Source organism: Pseudonaja textilis, chromosome 2 (genome assembly GCF_049901715.1).
Source record: "Pseudonaja textilis isolate UNSWEBS1 chromosome 2, rPseTex1.2, whole genome shotgun sequence".
NCBI classification, from domain to species: Eukaryota; Metazoa; Chordata; class Lepidosauria; order Squamata; family Elapidae; genus Pseudonaja; species Pseudonaja textilis.
The window spans coordinates 47,593,129-47,614,732 of NC_141991.1; the positions used below are offsets into that span (position 1 = coordinate 47,593,129).

Genomic DNA, 21,604 nt, shown 5'->3' on the forward strand with positions numbered 1-21,604 from the left:
CTTCTTCCTTTTTCCTCTTCTTGCTAAGTTTTTATTGTGTTTCAAGATCAAGGCCTCTACGGTTTTTGATATTGATAGATACTGATGGAATAGTATGATCATGTGCCAAGCTCAAGGCACCTTTTTGGTTTTCTTTTTATTATTTTAGGGGGCAAAAGTTCATAGGCTTTGAATTGAGTAGCTGAAAATTCATCTTTGGTGTTTGTATTCACTTATAAAAATACCTGAACACACAACTCATGCCTAGAATTTATAATTTAACTGTTTAAATTGTGTTCAGTGAGCTTATATAAGTATTAAGAGTTCTTGAATTGTGAGAAATAAAAGGAGTGTTATAAGAGACTAACTGTTAAAACATATAGCCCACAGTGGTTGTAGAAAAGTTTCAATTATATCTTGAAATAATGTAATTGTTTTATTTTTATTGGATGTTCCAATAAGTCTTTTAAGTGAAAATCGTGATTTAAAAGTAAATTCCTATGATTGAATTCCTTTTGTATACAGAAATTTAGACATAAACCATCTGCCAGGATTAATGTTGCCATATTTTTGTCCTTTAGAGCAAAACAAGCTAACTTGCCTCAAAAGCATTTTTTTTTATAATTATGTACCACTTTTCTTGAGAAACATAGGTACTGAGAAATCAGTTACCTTGTTTGGAGTTTCTTAGAAGCTTTTATTTTTTTGAAACTCTTAAAGCATACATCAGCAACCTATGGGCCAATGATGAAATACATATATTTCCCCATTTACTTCTGAGAAAGAATTTTCTATCTCTGATCAGATGATTTCTCATCTTCTGTGGGTTATGGAGAGGGTATATTTATGTGTACTCAGAAAGTGGATTTCTTTTGTGGAACAATGTACAGAGTGATAGTTTCTTAGTCTTGAAGAAAAGACTATTCAGTGCAGAGGGAGACAAGGTGTACTGGGACAGAAGTTTGAAAGAAGAAATAGGTTCTTCTGGCATTGTCGGGCCTGATTCAGCTTTTGTTGTCAAGCTCTGCCTTGAAGTCTACATATAATGTAAGGCAGTTAGATTATGCACACATTGCTAAGAATAAGCCTATCTTTCACATTCCTTCCAAGAAATAAATATCTGGGAATAATTTGTTTCTGAGTTAATCTTATATTCTTGAGCTGTTTATTTCATTAAAATAACTCTCGATTTGGGCATTGTTGAGCTTCAGCCTTTAGGACTATGGTCTACAGAACAGATTTCCTGATATTTCACCAACAACTGGCATCTTTAACCATAGATGTCAGAGAAACATCAAGAACTACGGTCCTAAGTCCTGAAGCCCAACTGTCCAAGAAATACAAGCTGTGGAAGTTTACACTAGTAAACCAACCACTTACTTGTAAAGATGTACATTTAGCTTGTTTTTACTCAGTTACTTTTTTGAGTACTACTGCTTATGGTACTATATTTTCTATATGCAGTATGATGCAGCATCTTGGCAGGGGTGGGATTCAAATTTTTAACAACCGGTTCTATGGGCGTGGCTTAGGTGGTGGGCATGGCTTGGTGGTTATGTGACTGGGTGCACGTGGCTTGGTGGTCATGTTATTGGCTGGGCATGGCCAACTCAATATCACTCTCATGGAGGCACGCATCTCCTCACCTGGCCTCTCATGACTGTGGGGATGCTACAACAATCATAAGTGTGAAAAATGGTCACAAGTCACTTTTTTCAGTGCCATTGTAACTTTGAATGGTCACTCCACACAAGCAAAGTACCAGAAAAGGAGGGGAAAAAAACTCCAGAGACGTTCCTGTGAGACAGGAAGTCTAGTCCTGCCAAGAATGTAAATAAGGGTTAATGGAGAGGCAATTTCTGTAAGCAACACCAGAATGTTTCCTTCCTGCCTTCCTTACAGGATTAGGCCAGTAATTTCTTCTTACAACCGGTTCTCTGAACTGCTTAGAATGTTAACAACTGGTTATAGTGAATAGGTGCGAACTGGTAGAATCCCACCCCTGCATTTTGGGGACAACTATAATATTTCAAGTGGCTTTTTTATTTCAAATTCTGAGGCCATTGTTATAAATACACTATGATTATTTCTTGAAATCATACAGAAACTATGATTCATTGTCCATTACATTTTAGAAGCAATGGGTTGAGGGATGAATTCTGAGATAAGAAGGGAAGGGAATATAACAGGACTAGGACTAGGATCATTACCAAGGTATAGAATCTGGTGCTAGAAGAATGAAGGTGAAATCATAGAGTTGAATTATTTAATACATTTAAAAGCATTTATCTAATGCATTAGCAAGACTGATTTGGCGATTTTGGAAAAGCAGTTGCTAGAAGAGAAGCCTAGTTTCTAATTCCAAATGAGGTAACACATTTATATAACCTTTCAATATAATGGATCTGTGGCCCTCTAGCAGTTGCTGAATTGCAACTCTCAGAAGTCCCAGCCCATTTGGATAAGGGTGAGGAATGCTGGACACCAAACATCACTGTCATCAGAATGGTCAAAGGTTATCCCCAGCAGATTATCAAAGGGAAACTTTGGTCAATGTCTGGGATCATATTCCTGAATCTTTTGCTACTTGAAGCAAAGGATGAATGACCAAGGATTTTTCCTCTTTCTCAGTCTTTGGAGAAGAACCCCAGCCTCGATTGTTGTAGCCTGTGTTGGGCCAATAGTGGCTCCATTGTGTCACTTTCCTGCTTTTACTTTGCAGAAAGAATCTGCTAACCATCTGTCCCTCTGATAGAGGGACAGATGGAGGGACAGATTCCAAATTATATTGGAATCTGTTTCATAAAGACATGTCCTAGTTCTGTGGTTAAAGGGCGTTCCTCCTCTATTTTGTGTGTGTGTGGGTAAGGGATGATTATTTTACACAGTGACTTCATACCCCCAAAGTCCAAGTGTAACATGTAAGGGGAAGTAATAAAAACAGTACTATTTATTTATTACTGATATCCTACCTTTATTATTTTTATTATCAACTCAGGGCAGCAAATATTTTCTCCTATTTTCCCCACTGTGATGTGAGTTGAGCCAAGAGAGAGTGATTGAGCCAAGGTCATCCATCTGGCTTGCATGCCTAAGGCAGGACTAGAACTCATGGTATCTCTACTTCTAGCCTTGTGCCTTAACCATTAGAACCATTTTAATGAAAAGAAGGTGATACGATAGCAGTGTTCCGATATCTCATGGGCTGCCACAAAGAAGAGCGAGCTATTCAAGCTATTCTCCAAAGCACCGGAAGGCAGAACAAGAAGTAATGGATGGAAACTAATTAAGGAGAGAACCAACCTAGAATTAAGGAGAAATTTCCTGACAGTTAGAACAAGTAATCAGTGGAATGATTTGTCTCCAGAAGTTTTGGGTGCTCCAACACTGGAGTAAGAAGAGATTTGTCTGAAATGATACAGGATTTCCTACTTAAAGAGGGGGTTGAACTAGAAGATCTCGAAGGTCCTTTCTAATTCTATTATTCTATAGACCAAACTGGCTCTTTTTGCTCTTTGCTTTTCCTCCAGGCTTCTCTTTTACCAGGAAGAAGGTGGTAGAGATTCTGATGAGGGATTCTGATAACTTGGGCAACAAGCATCTATAGGAATACTGAAAGGATTTTAGGATATGCTCTGTGGTAGCAATAGTACCAGAGTCATGAACCCAATGCCAAAATCTTTCTGCAGACAGTCCTTGACTTACGACCACAATTGAGCCCCAAATTTCTATTGCCAAAAGAGACAGTTCTTAACGGAATTGTATCCTGTCAGTTTTATTCTGTATTCAGAATAATATGATTTTCAGTTACAGCCTCTTCTATAGTTTCTTTTAAGTCTATTTTTATAGTATCAGACAGTCTAAGAGAAAGTTCAGGATACCTTGTTATCAAGTATCCTTGAATTCTTCCAGAGTTGAAAGTCTTTTCTCCATTCTATATTAGAATTCTTTTTTTTAAATTACAATCTTTAATTCTTTCTGGTTGCCTGTAGTATCCAGCCTTCAAGGTATCTCTTGTCTTGTTTTTCTCTCATCCTGAACATTTTCCCAGGAAAATATTTTATACTTAAATTCAAAATTGTCATATTTTAAAAATAATATTAATAATATCTTAAACAAACCAAAGGAAGTATTATAATTGTTTCGAAATCTTATTTCCAGTCAATCCAACCTCTTATACCATTTCAAAGCTTTCCAAAATCAACATTCCATTCACCCTTTTGCTCTTTACTTCCAAATAAAAAGGTTTTCTTTATGTTTTAAACTTACATAAAACCTCTTTTCACCTGAGTTACAGGAAAATCACACAGGGTAATAAAACTTGTCCTTCTGAAAGTTCCTAATACCAAAAAAAAAAAAAACACCAACCAATCTACAAGTCATTTACAGTAAGAGTGATTGAGAAAGAGAGCAGGCAAACCCAGTATCTCTTCAAAGGCTTCTCAACCGTGGCTTGGACAAAAGTGACTCTCCTGACTTCCAGAGTTCTGAAACCTGGAGGAGACTGCTATTTTATGGTCTCATCATGGGAAGCCCCTTGGGGAATCAATTCCGAGGCCCCTCTCCTTTAAATGGAGGAGAGGAATTCAGCGAACTGCTTCATTCACCGGTTCGTCTTTCTGCCACCACCATCGGTTTCTGCTTCCTGTCTTTAGTTCTCCACTGCTTCCCTGGAAGTCCTCATAACTTTTTTCGATGGAATGGGTTGCAAACAGGGCAGTGTATGTGACATATTAGTGTAAGCTAGTTGTTGGAAGCTGGCTGGTGCAAGCAGGTTAATTTTGACTGTCAGATTTTGCCTTGTTCTTCCTGAACAAATGTTTGCAACAAATGTTTGCAGCAAGGATGCAAGTTCTGGCAATGGGTTGTGTGATAGCTGCCTGATGGGATAGGATGTCTTTTGCAAGCTGCCCTTCGGTTTAAAATGGGTCAAGACCCATCAAAGCAGGGGTGGGATACGACAGAGTTAACTACTGGTTTGGGATTTACGAGCTTCCCTGCAGGCTGTGAGCCGCGCGCCTGTAAATCGTCATCAGCAGCTGCCTGCAGAGAGGCAGCCTTTGAAACAGCCCTTTTTTCTTGCTTTTCTAACTGCAGCTGTGCCTTGTTCGGCAGCTGAAGTTGAAAAATCAGGAAATAAAGATCAGGTAAGAGCCCAGGTGGGTGGGTGGGCAAAAACATCAGCAGACATAGAACCGGTTCTAGGTCTGCTGCTCTTCAGAGCTACCGGTTCTACAGAGGTGGACAGAACTGGTAGAAACCACCCCTGCATCAAAGTAATTCAGTGGCTTTTCTTATACATTGGCAGCTCCCTGGGAGGAAAAGACAAAAAGTCAGGCAGCAAGAAGGAAAGAAAAGAGGGTTCTTATTTGGGGAAATGAGGGAAAAGGAAGAAGCATCATGGAGCGAGTCCTGACTCACAGCACTCTTCCAAAACAGCTAAATAGCTGCAAATTGATGAGCTTTTTCTGAAGAAAGAAAGAGTAAGTATTCCCCGATTCCCATCTGCCAAATTCGAGGCACTTGAATGGGATTTACAAACTGAAATAGAAAAACAGCAATTACTGGACCTTTCTTCATTCCTTGGTGAGGAATGAATACATTGATTAGATTCTTTGCTGCTCCCCTCAGTTGATGGCGAGGTGAGCTGTGTGTAAAATAAATAAATAAATCTTCAGTGGATTTTATTCGTTCTCCAGTTACTTCTAAAGAAAAGAACATGATTGCAGAGGGCAAGGACTGGGAAAAACTGACAGTATGAGATGGCACAACCAAATTTATGGCAAAACAAGGTTTGCCATCACCATTATTTAAATGTTTGAGCAATTAGCCTCCCTAAAAATAATTTAGACCTGTTAAAAATGATTTGGAAGGCTCTGCACAAAGGCACATAGAAAGTTTCCCTGCCTTTATTGAAGCTCATGCTCAAATAGACAATCTAGTTAAGTGACATCCCTTAGGGCAAAAGGACAGTAAATTATAAGCCAATAAAGGTCTAATTATTGATGGAAATGTGTAAGTACTCAAAGAAGTTACCTCATCAAAGCTGACCTGTTCCTTGCAGTTAAATCAGGTTTCTCTTCATTTATCTTTGACTGGCCTCAATTCTAGTCCCTGGGCCACTGGCAAATAGATTTGTGCATGGTTGAATGACTCTCAAGCATGCCTGGCATTTAATGAATTTTTTTACTGCCTTTTAAGCAATCCATACCACACGTGTTGCATAAAATGAAACCCTTTTCATTTTAAAAGGATTTGAAATCCCAATCAGTTTTCCATTATGGAAGAGTAACTCCTTTGCTCAGCTCTGCTGTATTTGATACCCACAGATTGCCAAATGTTAACCCTGTTGTTAATAATAGTATCTTCACTCCCTGTTTGTCCTTAACTAAGCCAGAAAAAAAGAAGAATGACAATTAAACAAATGAGGCTAAGTTTGTTATGGATGAGTCTGCCCTTATCAGTGCCTTCGGAGTCCTCAACTTGTTCAGCTCCTTCATCTGTCCATCTGGTGTTAACAGGAATTCTCTTTTAAACATCCTTGGCTTGATAGCAAACACCACGTGGCCAAGAAACAACTGCTTTCTTGCTTTAAGGAATATAAAAAAGATCCTCCTTCTTATTCAGCCTAGGATCTCCTGCCCTTCAAGACAAAATATAAACAGGTATTACAGGCTAAGAAGAGAGTCGTGGAATCAATTAATTTTTGTTACTTGTTTTAAGAATTCAGCTCTATTCTGGAAATGCATAATACTTCAATCTGCTTGCCTTAATTTACTAATTTCATTTTTATTTTTGCTTCAGTTTGGGATAATTTTCAGTTAATAGTTGGGTTAAAATGAATGTCAGAAAAATTTTTAAAAAGTGAAGAAAATTAAGAGCAAACAGAGTGGCTAACTCTGCTGGAGTGCCTGGGGAAGTACAAGATCCACAAATTGATTTAAGTAACCACATATAACATGAATATCGGGAAGTGCTTATGAAGTACAATGTCAGAAGTCAGAATCTTTGTGTTTGAAGGCTTCTAAAGTTTGTGATGTTGTGGACCTAGATAGGTCATTTGATTAGTGTTTTAAAATGAACTAATTAATCCTTACTGACTTAATATGTAAATTGGAATCAGATTTTGCACTTTTCTTAAATGTTCCAAGAAGAAAATAAAATAAAAGTATGTCTTAAGAAATTTCTACACACTACTAATTGCCAAATATATCAGTTCTTTCAGCCAAATAAAATCTATGGGGTGAAATATAGATTTAATAGTTTTTATTAAAACTAATTTTGAATTTCTTCTAGCAGCATGGGAGAAGTACAGGAAGCCCATATGCTTTATATTTCAGGGTCCCTGTGCTTCTTTAGAATGCCTTGGATATCTAAGAGATGCAGGCTCCTTTTCTAAAGACGCTTGAACATATAAGTGTGGAGGGAAAAGCAAAGATTACATTTCAGACATAACAAAGAAGCATAGAGAATGAAGTGCAAGTCATTTGTGTGCACTCTGTTCCCCTGCTTATGTTCAAAGCCAAGTTCTCCCATGCCTCATTATGTTCAAGCATAATATCATAATGATATAGCCATCCAATTTTGTGAATATGTACAGTCACAAAGTGGCTATCCACTCTCCAGTTTATGGAGATATACTAGGCAACTGAATCTCACATTGGAGCAGATGCAGAAGCATGGGATCATGATGAAGAAGATAAGTTACTTCTATTCTCTGAATAATTGTTGAATGAAAAATTATTGTTCTGTTTGGTATGTGGAAGGAATATTTCAGTCTATTAAACTAGATGCTTTTTGATTAATATTGTTTTTGATATTGTTTACTCATTTAATTTTGAATTATGAGCCTTAGCTTTTCTGATTGTGTCTTGAAGTTTTGGGCTATCTGAAGATATTTTTATACTTGTCCTTTTTGTCCCTCAGATTGTCAGAGTAATAGACACAAGTGGGATTTCTTCCAAACACATTCTTCCCAGGCCTTGTGAGGTGGATCCCATTTCTCGATGAGGCCAACATGGAGATAGTGTAGACCAAGGTCTACAAATACATTTTTTTCTTGACAGCACCATCTCTTGAACCAGCAGTTTATCTCTGAAGTCCTCCATGGGTCCAGGTTGATTCAATCTTCCATCCTTCCAAGGTGGGTAAAATGAGGACCTAAATTGTTGGGGGCAATATGCTGACTCTGTAAACCGCTTAGAGAGGGCTGTACTAGCACTAGCACTATAAATCTGTATATAAGTCTAAGTGCTATTGCTGTTACTTCATTGGATATTGACCATGCATCGGAAGTATAGATGAAAACACCACCTATGCTCTTAAGTCTTTTGCCTTTCTGCTTAGACCAGGGCTGTCAAACTCCTTGCCTGTGGACCAGATACATTACATGCTGGCCATGCCCATTCCCGGTTTAGCAAAGGGGGAAAAAGTCCTATACGTCATGTGATGCTGCTGTGATGAGATGAGTTTGACACCCCTGGCCTAGACATTTAATTTTTTTTTCAGGCTCTTTTTTGTTGTACTGTTCATTCTAACATGAAAGAGGAGAAAGGTATAATAATCAGTGGCCTTGATTAGTTGGATAATAGTGATAGCACTTAGACTTATATACCATTTCATAGTGCTTTTACAGCCTCTCTAAGCACTTTACAGAGTCAGAATATCATCCCTAACAATCTGGGTCCTCATTTTATTAACCTCAGAAGGATGTAAGGCTGAATCAACCTTGAATCAGTCAGAATTGAACTCTTGGCCATTAGCAATGAGTTAGCCTGCAATATTGCTTTCTAACCACTGCGCCACCACAGGTCCTGTGCCAAGCCTCTCTGTCATGTCTTTGATCTTTGCACTTTGAGAGATGATATACTTCCCTTGATAGATCGATAGATTTCTGAAAGCTTCCAGATAAACTCCTGGCTTAGTATCTTCTGAGGCTGACATTCCACTGGTTCAGCTGGGGCAGCTTCTTCAGAGTAAGAATCTGGATCATGACATGAACAGAATCAAGACTTGATAGTCAAGAAAAATATCATTGAACAAATCAACTCAGAGAAGCATGAGGCCAAATACCAAGCTGGATTTATCTTAGTTTGGATATAACCCAATAGTTTGGATTTATCATAGTTTGGATTTTTGGTGTGCTTGTGTGTTGGTTTTTGCCCAGTGAACTCATAAAGCTTTCATGATAGGAACTTTTGAGTTTACTGTCGTTTCTAACTATTTCTAAGTTTCAGATTCATTTAAGATTATGGTCTATTTTGAATCTGTTCATAATTTTCCATTGTGGATAAAATAATAAGCTATTGCTAATTGAAGATTTCCTAGTTAATTATAGCATGCTAAGGAGAGAAGGAACAACATGAGTTTGGAAAACAGTACATAAGTTTTTTGCATAACTTATGAAAATATTTACATCCATGGTCTATTAAATGTGATCATTTCCTTATATATAAAGTAAGACGCACTTTCCATGCCCAAAAGTGGGTGGAAATGTCTGTGCATCTTATAAAGCGAATGTTGCTGAGGCCTCAACCACCTGCCGGCCCCACCCTTTGGCCTCTACCTCCCAGCAATTTTCCTTCTTGCAGCAAACAGCAAATAGCCTGGTCAGCTTCACAATCACCTGATTGGCAGTTGGATCAGCCTCCCGGAATACTGCCGATCAGCTGTTCTAGTCTGTGGGGATCACCGCCGCCCATTGGCCCTGCCACCTATTGCCTCATCCGCACCCCATTTTTGGCCTCTGTGTGTCCCGGTTTTGGTCCAATCTAGGCGGCTGGAATAGGTGGCAGCAATCCCTGTTGCCTGGAATGGACCAAAAATGGGACACACGGAGGCGGTGATAGGTGGCAGCGGCAGTGGGCGGTGGCGGTACCGATGGGTGGAGGTGATCACTGCAGCCTGGAACAGCTGATCAGTGGTATTCTGTGAGGCAGATTCAACCATCAATCAGCTGCTCATGCTAAATCAGGCTGTGCTGAAGCTGACCAAGCTGTTTGCTGTAAGGAAGAAAATTGCTGGGAAATAGTTGGCAGAGGCAGTTTTTTCCCCACTGTTTTCCTCCCCAAAAACTAGGTGCATCCTATAGTCCAGAGTGTCTTATAGTCTGAAAAATATGGTAATTCTAATATGGCCATTTGAATTAAAATGTTTTAATAAAGTTAACATGGAAAAATATATTCTGATATCTAATAAGGTATTTTTAAAAAGTTTGCATTTCTGATATTTCCTTTGCAGACTAGACTTTTATGTCAAATTTAGAGTCTTGACTTAGAGTTTTGACTGTGCTTTTTTATTTTGATTATATTTTGTCCTAATTTTGGAACTGAATGTCCAAACACCTCGAATCATTACCTATACAGTGTTTCCCCCAAACTACCTTTTTCTAAATACAAATATAACAGAAATAAGAAACATTCACTACCACATTCACAATTACCTGTAAATAGTGTTTTTATTCCTACAAATTTGTTCTTTCTTTCAGGTGCTCAGATTATTGACTTGATGATGCTTGTGATAGATATAACAAAAGGAATGCAAACTCAGTCAGCAGAGTGCTTGGTGATTGGACAGATTGCATGCCAAAAGATGGTAGTAGTTTTGAACAAAATTGACCTTCTTCCCGAGGGGAAGAGACAAGCTGCCATTGACAAGATGGTGAAGAAAATGCATAAGACCCTGGAAAACACTAAGTAAGTAACTTGCCTAACCTGCTTGCATAGTAGGAATTGCATTACTTTCATTTTCTTTTTTTTCTATGCTACTTTAGGAGTTTTTGATGAAATTCCTTGAACTGAGTATACTTCCTTAGAATAAATATTTCAATTGAATATGTTAGACAGATAAGGTGATAGACATTTTATTGTTGTTGAGAGCCATAGTTGCTGAAAGATAATCTGTTAGAAGTTGAATCAATTGTGGTTTGGAACATAGGTAAAAGTGAGGGGGGGAGGAAGACACCTGTTTTCTTTCTGACACTCCTCTTTTGTGTTGTATCTGACACCCACTCCTGTGCCACAAAGTAGTAAGATAGCTTTTATCAGGTAGAATAGAGGAATAAGTCTTCATGAAAGAAAATCAGCATGGATTCTGCAAAGGTGAACTCTCTTCACATTCTGGAGGATGGGGTGGGTTTTTTTTGATATTGTCAACTGAAATAGAAATGAAGGTTGACCTATACTTACACTTTCTAAAGTTTATTACTGAAGTTATTCATGCTTAAGTAAACTTTGTGATCAAGGAATAAGCTGTTCTTTTGTGTACTGTTAGTTTTTGCTTAACAGTGATAATTGGGCCTGGAATTTCTGTCATCAAGTTATGCTGATGTAACATGCAATGTCCGGTGACTATGCCTCATAGCAACAGCCATACAGGAGTTCCTGGTTTCCATTGTTTAAGTGAGGACTTCATATGATTTCAAATTCTGACTTCCTGCTGACTTCCCCATTGATTTTGTGGAAAGCTAGTGGGGAAGGTCACAAATTGTGAGCATGTGATTACTGGACACTGGTATGTTTAGAAAGCCAGTCTACTTGCTGAGCACCAGAATCACACTGATACAGCCACTATGGGGATCTGTCATAGTGATGGTCGGAACTTTGGGGACTGTCATAAGTACCACTTGTTCAGCACCATTGCACGTTTGAATGTTTGCTGAATGAATGGTTGTTAAATGAGGACCACCTGTATTGCTAACTGGTTAAAAATCAGAAAATAAAAAGTAGGAATAAATGAGCAAATTTCCTAGTGGGGTGAAGTAAGAAGTAAAATACTTCAAGTATATGAATTGGGATCAGTGCTTTTTAAATTGTTTATAAATGATCTTCACTGCAATATGCAGGGAGATAACCAAGTTTGCACACGATACCAGGATGGTAAAAACCAAAGGAGCCTTTAAAAAAAAAAAGAACAAATAGTGAAACAAATCAGAAATTTGATTCAGCTTAAATATAAACATAATAATTGGAACAAAAATACACCGCTCAAAAAAATAAAGAGAACACAAAAATAAGAAATCCTAGATCTGAATGAATGAAATGTTCTTATTAAATACTTTGTTCATTACATAGTTGAATGTGCTGACAACAAAATCACACAAAAATTATCAATGTAAATCAAATTTAGCAACCCATGGAGGTCTGGATTTGGAGTTACACTCAAAATTAAAGTGGAAAAAAACACTACAGGCTGATCCAACTTTGATGTAATGTCCTTAAAACAAGTCAAAATGAGGCTCAGTAGTGTGTGTGGCCTCCATGTGCCTGTATGACCTCCCTACAATGCCTGGGAGTGCTCCTGATGAGGTGGCAAATGGTCTCCTGGGGGATCCCCTCCCACACCTGGACTAAAGCATCCCCCAACTCCTGGACAGTCTGTGGTACAATGTGGCGTTGGTGGATGGAGCAAGACATGATGTCCCAGATGTGCTCAATTGGATTCAGGTCTGGGGTACAGGTGGGCCAGTCCATAGCATCAATGCCTTCGTCTTGCAGGAACTGCTGACACACTCCAGCCACATTAGGTCTAGCATTGTCGTGCATTAGGAGGATCCCAGGGCCAACCGCACCAGCATATGGTCTCACAAGGGGTTGAGGATCTCATCTCGATACCTAATGGCAGCCAGGCTACCTCTGGCGAGCACATGGAGGGCTGTGCGGCCCCCTAAAGAAATGCCACCTTACACCATTACTGACCCACTGCCAAACTGGTCATGCTGGAGGATGTTGCAGGCAGCAGAATGTTCTCCATGGCATCTCCAGACCCTGTCACGTCTATCACATGTGCTCAGTGTGAACCTGCTTTCATCTGTGAAGAGCACAAGGTGCCAATGGCGAATTTGCCAAACTTGGTGTTCTCTGGCAAATGCCAAACGTCCTGCACGGTGTTGGGCTGTAAGCACAACCCCCACCTGTGGACGTCGGGCCCTCATACCACCCTCATGGAGTCTGTTTCTGATTGTTTGAGCACCCACATGCACATTTGTGGCCCGCTGGAGGTCATTTTGCAGGGCTCTGGCAGTGCTCTTCCTGTCCCTCCTTGCACAAAGGCAGAGGTAGCGGTCCTGATGCTGGGTTGTTGCCCTCCTACGGCCTCCTCCACATCTCCTGATGTACTGGCCTGTCTCCTGGTAGCACCTCCATGCTCTGGACACTACGCTGACAGACACAGCAAACCTTCTTGCCACAGCTCTCATTGATGTGCCATCCTGGATGAGCTGCACTACCTGAGCCACTTGTGTGGGTTGTAGACTCCGTCTCATGCTACCACTAGAGTGAAAGCACCGCCAGCATTCAAAAGTGACCAAACCATCAGCCAGAAAGCATAGGAACTGAGAAGTGGTCTGTGGTCACCACCTGCAGAACCACTTCTTTATTGGGGATGTCTTGCTAACTGCCTATGCTTTCCACCTGTTGTCTATTCCATTTGCACAACAGCATGTGAAATTGATTGTCAATCAGTGTTGCTACCTAAGTGGACAGTTTGATTTCACAGAAGTGTGATTGACTTGGAATTACATTGTGTTGTTTAAGTGTTCCCTTTATTTTTTTGAGCAGTGTATATTGGTATTATAAAGGATATGTCAACAAAGATACTGTACTGATATGAAAAAGGAAATTTTTAGACAACAATAATTAGAAAAGAAATTTAAAATAAACTGTATACTTTTTGTGTTAATGGACTGTGTGTATCTGAAATGTTCTGTACAGTTCTAACCATCGTTTTTGAAAAAGAATGTAAGAGAGCTGGAAAAAGCATAGACGAATGCAACCAAAACAACTAAACAGCTCTAAACAACTTTCCTATGAGAAAACATTAGCATGGGTGAGAATAATGATGCAGGGTGGGGACCAGTGGTGGTATTCAGCCGGTTCACACCGGTTCAGGCGAATCAGTAGCAAGGATTTGGCATAGGTTGCTGAACTGGTAGTAACTTCTGGCTGGCCACGCTCCAACCCGGTTGCCCAGTTGCTGCTTGCTCACTTGCCCTGCCCACCCAATGCGTCCACCTGATGCTCACCCGCCCAGTCACTCCTTAAGGTATTTTTTTTAATCTCCCAACAATGCCAGGATTCCCCTTGCTTCTTACTGCTTTGCCCAGGAGGCTTCTCTGAGGCCCAAGAAGGCAAAAAATGGAGGGAGCTGCAAAAAAAGCCACACCCATTTAATCACGCCCACCTAGCCATGCCCACAGAACACGTAATAAAAAAATTTGAATCCCACCACTGGTGGGGACATGATTGCAATATATAAAATGATTTGTGGGGAGGAGAAAGTGTATAGGGATAATTATTTCTTATCTCAAAATACTGAAATGATATAAGGTTTCTTGCCTAAGCAGGGGATTGGACTAGAAGATCTCCAAGGTTCCTTCCAACTCTGTTATTCTATTCTATTCTATTCTATTCTATTCTATTCTATTCTATTCTATTCTATTCAAAAAAGAAAATTTTTTTTTCGCACAGCAGCTGAAATGCGGTCACATGACTGTGGGGAAGGTGATATGACATTTTATGACACTTGGAAGTGTTTTACGGGCCATAAAGTGTCTGTTCTGGGCCCATCATAATTTCAAACAGTCATAAAGCAATTGGTCATAAGTTCAAGGACTATTTATATTCTATAGTGTCAATCATGGGTTTTGAATCTACTCAAGGATCCTTCAACATTCCATAGCAGATTTTGGGTGGAATGGGGGATGCAAGAAGGAGAAAGAATTCATTGTACAAAAAGTGCCTGTTCGCTTTGAAGTTCAGGGTGTAACAGCCCAATTACCATCTAATTAGAACCCCAAGGAACAGAGATGTGGGAGAGCCATGGCTGTGCTGGAAAAGAAAATTTGCAGGGTGTGAAGAAATGTACATTTATAAGACTAACAGAGATTATAGATACCTCAACTACAGGCTCTGTGTGGGCACTGGTACAATAAGGTTTAACCCCCTTCTTACTTTAGTGCCCTAATTTGCTCCATGACCCAAAACAATGTATCTGATTGGCAGATGTTTATGCCAGTTTTGATAGATTTAGAAAATAATTTCAATTCAATTGGAATGTAGCTGCAACCTTGGAGTTGACCTCAGCAGCATTCTGTTTCATACCATGTGTTGTCTTTCAGTTTTTCATATCAGTGACATTGGCTTTGATCAGTCTTGAATATATTCAGCTGTATGTATGGTTCATTTTTTTCAACTAATGGTAGTGACATTCTTAACAAGATTTGGAAAATAGTCATTACTAAATTCAAAGTAAAGGTGTAGCTACTTATATACTTGTGTTTGACTTGAAATTCTGGATTCTTCCTGATTTCTTTTCTGGGCCCCCTTCAATCCCATATCCATTTCACAGAAGCGTAAGGATATTGCGCCTTAAGAAGGACCCTTCTTGGGTTAAAAGGCACTTATTTTGTCTAAATTTCTTCTTTCTTCTAATTCTCCCTGACAATAGACGTCTTTCTCTGTCCATCTCCTCTTTTCAACTCATAAAAAGTACTTGTGATTTGGTTTACCAATTAAACATTTTTCTGGGCTTCTTGTTGAGCATATACTTAAGGCACTTTGATAGTACTTATCAAAACAATGCCAACATCTTTTTTTCTGCAGAGTTTCAATAATGTCCAGAAGTCAATAACTTATCTACTGTTGCTAATGCTTAATAATGTATTTTAGATGAATAAACTGAATTTAAATGTATTACTGTTAGAAATAGCTTATTTAATACTTAAACTAAATAGTTAGGTTAAACTATTTTTAAAAACAATGTTTCCCTGGGGAAATTTATACCATATATGATATTTTTCCATATATTCTTCAAATGTATTTTTTTTAAATGCACTGTTTTGGAAAGGTATATAGGGAAATTATTTCTCTAATATTTCACTCAAAAGCTTCAATTATTAGGAAACAATATAGAAATAGAAGACCTCTATGGATTTGTTAGAGCCGTTGAAGATTTCTGAGGTGACTTCCATGCTTTTCTGAACCGTTATTTCTGCTAGGGCATCTGAGATACATTATGATATTGGAAAAGATAAATGGTAAGCCAGGTATTGATCAGATAAGCCATCATTTACTTGGCTTGTTGGTAATTTGACTCTGGCTTATTTAACAAAATATGCCTAAAAATGTTAGTTTAGCATTAAGAACCTTCTTTCAATGTTGAAGAGATTTGAAGTTTTATAGTTGAATTTCCTCGGCACCATGAAGAAAATAGGAAAGTAACAAACTTGTCTAGGTGATAGCTTAATTATGCTGGTGAAAGTAAAAAAGCAACCTGAGATACTACAGGAAATTAGATTATCCTTCTATTATTTCAGAGCCAATATTACAGGAGGCTACTAGTCATATGAAGGCTTCATCTGAGCCTTTCAGAGTTCAGATAAGCAGATCCTAAGTGGCTGGGGGTTATTCAAAGCTGAATTAATTCCAGTTATGCCTCTTTCAGTTTTAAAACAATTTAGAAACTAGCTAGATTATTGTTTTTGTTAAATTATAGCTAGGGATAGATTGAAATTTAATAGAATAGTGATATTATGTAAACCACACTGGGAAATGTCTGAACTGTAACTTTATTATACAACTGTTGTTGTTTTTTTGGACCAGGTTCCATGGATGTCCTATAGTTTCTGTTGCAGCAAAGCCTGGTGGTCCAGAAGCCCCAGAAACTCTAACTCCAATAGGAGTTTCGGAATTAATTGAAGTACGTATCTTAAAAATGCTAGTATTATGTGATGGCTCAAGGCTGTAGGCATAATCAAAATCCTAGTTGAGTGGACTGGTAAGCACTCCTTTGATAATAGAGTGGTAGAAGCCTATGCAATTTATTTGGAAATAACCTCCACTGATTTATAGTAGCACTTACTCTCAGATAAGTATGTATGGAATTGAACTTTTCTTCGTTCATTAACAGTTTTGCAAGTGAGTCTTTATATTCCCATTTCTTGAGTAAGAGCTAAGACTGATAAATGCATTTGCAACAGGTTTATAGAACTAAATATCATTCACAGATAGTTGAGGTGGCAGAAATTGGGAAATCCTACCAGTGTCTTGAAAGGGCTGAATTAAAATTAAAGGACAGCACTAGGGTATTGATCATATCAGCATGAAAACAGGCAGTAGCAGATTCATAGAAGTTGAGTTGCCTCAGAGACCGTCCAACACATTGTAACAGAGTGTAAGATGCAGTCAGGACCGCATATACCGAATGGCACAACCACGCAGCTGTCATTATGTGCATTATCTGGTGGCGATAGATGTAGCTGTGCCAAGTGACAGCAACATCGGGAAGAAAGTGTATGAGAAGCCAGAGAAATACAGGGTCCTAAGGAAGAAAGCGGGTGGCTGATATGTATCTTCCTCAATCCCGGATCCTCTATCAGAGAATTTGCCTGGGAATTTGTGGGTCCTGTGCAGTGTCTTAGCTATTCCTAGCACTGCACTCTTCTGGACAAAGAGCTCTGATGTTGTTCCTGGGATTGCAGCTCTAGTATTATTTGTTTAGGGTATGGTATTCATACATGGACTAGCACTATATATATTAACATTTCATCTAGATTATCTAGATTAGCAGAAGCCAATAAAATATAAATGTTAAAAAGATCTATGTTGAAATACCAATGTCTAAGCCATCTAACTATTGAAGCATAGCATTGTTTATATTTTTAAAAAATCAGATACTGGATCAGTATCTGCCTCAGTTTACAGCTGGTCATGATGTAATCTATAGCTTTGGGTGCTCCTGTCACCACTGGGGCCACCTTGGCTTTTACTTTTTACATGTTCTCCAGTTCCTTCTTCAGGCCTTGGTACTTCTCCAGCTTCTCATACCTCTTCTTCTTGAAACTTACTTTCTTCTCCAGCTACTTATTCCTAGTGATTCATTTCTGGATAGAGCTAGTGGAAAATGAAACTTCAATTGCCAGTGTGCCTTATTGTTCTTTGCCATTATTTTCTATTAGACAAAGTTGTAAAAATAAAGGAGAGTTAAAAAAAATTCTGCATGTCGATCTTTTAAATATGTATGTGCATTCTGAGAACTGGTATGTATCCGTTCTTCCCCAGAGTTACAAATAGTTATTGCTGCTGTATTTGCATAGGTGTTGACAGAAACTTTTCTGTGACATATTTTGCTAACCAGGCTGATTGCACTGCACCAAAATTTTTAAGGCAGTTGCTGCTGCTAAGTCTGCACCTCCTAGGCAGTGCAAACAATTTATTTGACCTTGGACTATTCCAGTCTTGTTGCAACAGAAAGCTATGCCATGGTGAAATCAATCACATACCTTTTCTCTTCATTTCTTTGTGTCTTATGTGGCATTTTGTCAATATACAGGTCTTATTTTCTCTTGCTTTTAGGTCCTAAAGTCAGAGGCTTATATACCAACAAGAGATCCTTCAGGATCATTCCTTATGGCCATTGACCACTGTTTTTCCATCAAGGGCCAAGGCACTGTGATGACAGGAACTATTCTTTCAGGCTCAGTTAATATTGGGGACAATGTGGAAATTCCTGCCTTGAAGGTGAGTATGTCATTTTTGGTTCTAACAGCTTTATCAAAGAGAGAAAAGGCCTGAAAGTTTGCTGCTCCTGTAGTATTCCATTTACCTAACTGATTTCATTTGGCTTACTCAATAGGAACTTAAAAAAAATCCTTTTGGGAATACTGTACAGAATTGGGTAGTTTTTGATATAACAATGTTGGCGTGATTTGCAAACTATATACTTTGCAAGCAAAATAGATGCCTGAAGCTGAATCCTCAAAAGAGACACTCCAGAAACAATGGAGATAAAAAAAAATTTAAAAAGGAAAAAAAGAGAAAAAAACTCTTTCAAGGCACTTAAATAGAGAAAACATCTCATCTGATTTTACTGGTGCAGAAGAATGAGAAGAGACCAAATTCAGGATATTTTAGTGAAATAAGAAACAACAGATTAACAGTATATTTGGCTGCAGTGAAAAGTTACCAAGAATCTAGTTTGGTCCTTCTGAGAATAAATGTTCATATTAAAAAAAATCATTCAAGAAAATCTTATTATGACATAAAAAATAATAACACTACTCTTTCTTTATAATGAAGAAAATGACCAGCAAACAAAGACATATAAATGAAAAAAAATTAAATTAAAGGATAAATAAGAAATTTCTAGATCCAGAAAAAGCCTATTTTCAGTGTTGAGTCTGGCAGCTATGTAAATTCAGTTACCAACCAGTTGGACTTGATGAAAGAATTCAGTTTTATCTAAATGTTCTATCCTTATATTTTAAAAGTAACAACCTTTTCAGTTGGCCAATTGATTAGCATAATAGAGAAAGAAGAATCCAATCCTAATTTTTTTAAAAAGTGGAAAATCCATCAAGATTTAGTCTTGAAATAGAGAATTAGTATAATTACTTTATGAATAGGTCAGAGTCATTATTAACTTTAAGAAAGGCTCTTCTCTACTGATACCATTTTTGCTCCCAAACTAACTTTCTGTTGTTATTGTTGCTGCTGACTTCTACATGTAAAAATCACTGCTTGATTCAAAAATTCCCATCCTTTGTTTCTAATTGCTTCCCCCCACCCCGCCCCAGCTCATAAGGTGAGCTATGAAGTGCCATATTACCATTCCTCTATTCAGTTTATTAACATTTGTGGGAAGAGGATTGTCTAGGAGTTGATTCGGTGAAGCAGGAGTTTTCTAATGCTTTGTACTGGAAAACCAAGTTCGGTATATACAGTATCCTGCTGAACTACTCCTGGATTGTCTTAACTGTTGAAGAGAGATGATATTATGGAATCATGTGTGAAATGAAGGTGAAGTGGATGTAACACAAAAACTTTGGAGGTGTCCAAGATGATCAGTTAATTAAAGTTTTTATGGTGATGTTTTCAGAGCATACTCTGCTCGTTACGTAGGAATATCATTTTATTTATATATTACATCATCGAAATAAAGCAAGGCTTTTTTAGGAATCAAAAATATAAAAGCACCATAAATACCAAACCTATTCTCACTTTCCACAAAATAAAGGCAGCATCCAGGTAAAAAGCCTCCACTCCCACCCCATCCCAAAAAAGCAAGAAAAAACGAACCAAAGAGGCAGTGTTGATTTTTTTGTATTGCAAAATTGTAGGCCACCCAACTCCAACTGAGTCTGAACAACTTTGCATATAAGTTTTCAGTACCTTTTGGGAAAGCAATAAAGGTAAAAAGCATTTGAGCCTCAGAAGTAAGCTGAGAATGATTGCCAGATAGAATGCCACTATAATTCAGCATTTGGCATAATAATTTTAAGTAAGCATGCATCTCCCCACTGCATATATTTGGAAATGGACAGTTGAAATTACAGTTGGAGATTAAATTTGTTTTCCTGTTATCTATTTCATGAAGTATTTAACTAGGTTACCTGTGGGAAGTTTTATCAATTCTCAATCCTACAAAGCAATAGAAGAGAAAGATCTTATAACACATTGTGGATTATGACATTCCTTGACCTTTCTTTGCCCTGACCTTTTGCTAACTGAGATTGACAGCTGATGCCCACTGGGCATTGGGGACACTGGAAAACAGCTGCTTTCCAAGCTCAAGGAACCCTCCCAGCAAATAAAGTGGCATCTCATACCTATTCTACTAATAGACTTCGACGTGTGTGACCGCCTGAACTTGCCAAAAGGAGGGACAGAGCAATTAAAAATAAACAGTGACATTCTCAAACGCCCATACTCTCTGATTGAGGTTGAGAATGCCAGCAGCACACAGATTCCTTTACAGTGTTGACTATGTAAATTACCATCTGGGGTTGATTATTTGAACTGCAGTGAGATAATGTTGTGCGCTACTTGTGTGTCTGTGAGAAATCTCTGACGTAGCAGACGATTCTTCAATGAAGCAGTTTCATACCAGTTACTCAATGATACTTAACATCCATGCTGAAGTACATGAATCCCTTATTTGTAGTTTGAAAATGTAGTGGTACTATGTACATTTTCAAAATTGCCATGCATGTGATATGTCTATTGCCATTTCCATTTTAGGAGTAACATTTCTGAGTGCTAATATCCCAATAGGACATTTTCTCTCTTTCTTAGATGGGAAGTGATTTAATACAATTGGGATTTGTATTTGCCTAATATTCCAATATGTGCACTATTAAAAGATGCGAAAGACCAGGTTAGGGATAGATTTTTGTCAGAAGAAAAGTGTGTCTACTAAGAGCCAACAAAGACTTGAAGACATAGAATGAATCAATTAAAAAACACTGAAGTAATCTGTTAGCTTGATGACTGAGTAATCACTATATTTTATAGGCTGAGTTATCCTGTTAAAATAGTTGTATGCCACATTATACAAATTGATTTGTGATTAATTGAAAGTACCATTTTTGAAATCTGAGACTTTCAGTTTCTCTAGGTCCTAATTTTTTAAAAAACTGAATTTATCAGTTGAAAGTAGGTGATCTACAGTTGATACAATCTATGATAAGCAGTTTACAGGCGGCATTCTTTTTTCTTTTGCTATGATAAATAGTATACCTGAGTCAATACTCATATATTTGAAATAAGTGACTGTGTGCCCCTGCAATCCAGTTGAGATAGCTTTGGAAGACCATTATGATACATTTTTTCAGTATAGTTTCTGGAGATTA

General features: G+C 38.2%; 1 protein-coding gene across 2 annotated transcripts in view; it reads left to right on the plus strand.

Moving 5' to 3' along the window:
* Positions 1-21,604, plus strand: part of EEFSEC (eukaryotic elongation factor, selenocysteine-tRNA specific) — a 175,012-nt gene that overhangs the window by 35,702 nt on the left and 117,706 nt on the right. For both annotated transcript variants that reach the window (XM_026723343.2, XM_087923788.1), the window contains exons 2-4: positions 10,466-10,673; positions 16,578-16,674; positions 18,330-18,494. In XM_026723343.2, the coding sequence (XP_026579128.2) occupies positions 10,466-10,673; positions 16,578-16,674; positions 18,330-18,494 (470 nt within the window). The remainder of the gene's footprint in view (positions 1-10,465; positions 10,674-16,577; positions 16,675-18,329; positions 18,495-21,604) is intronic.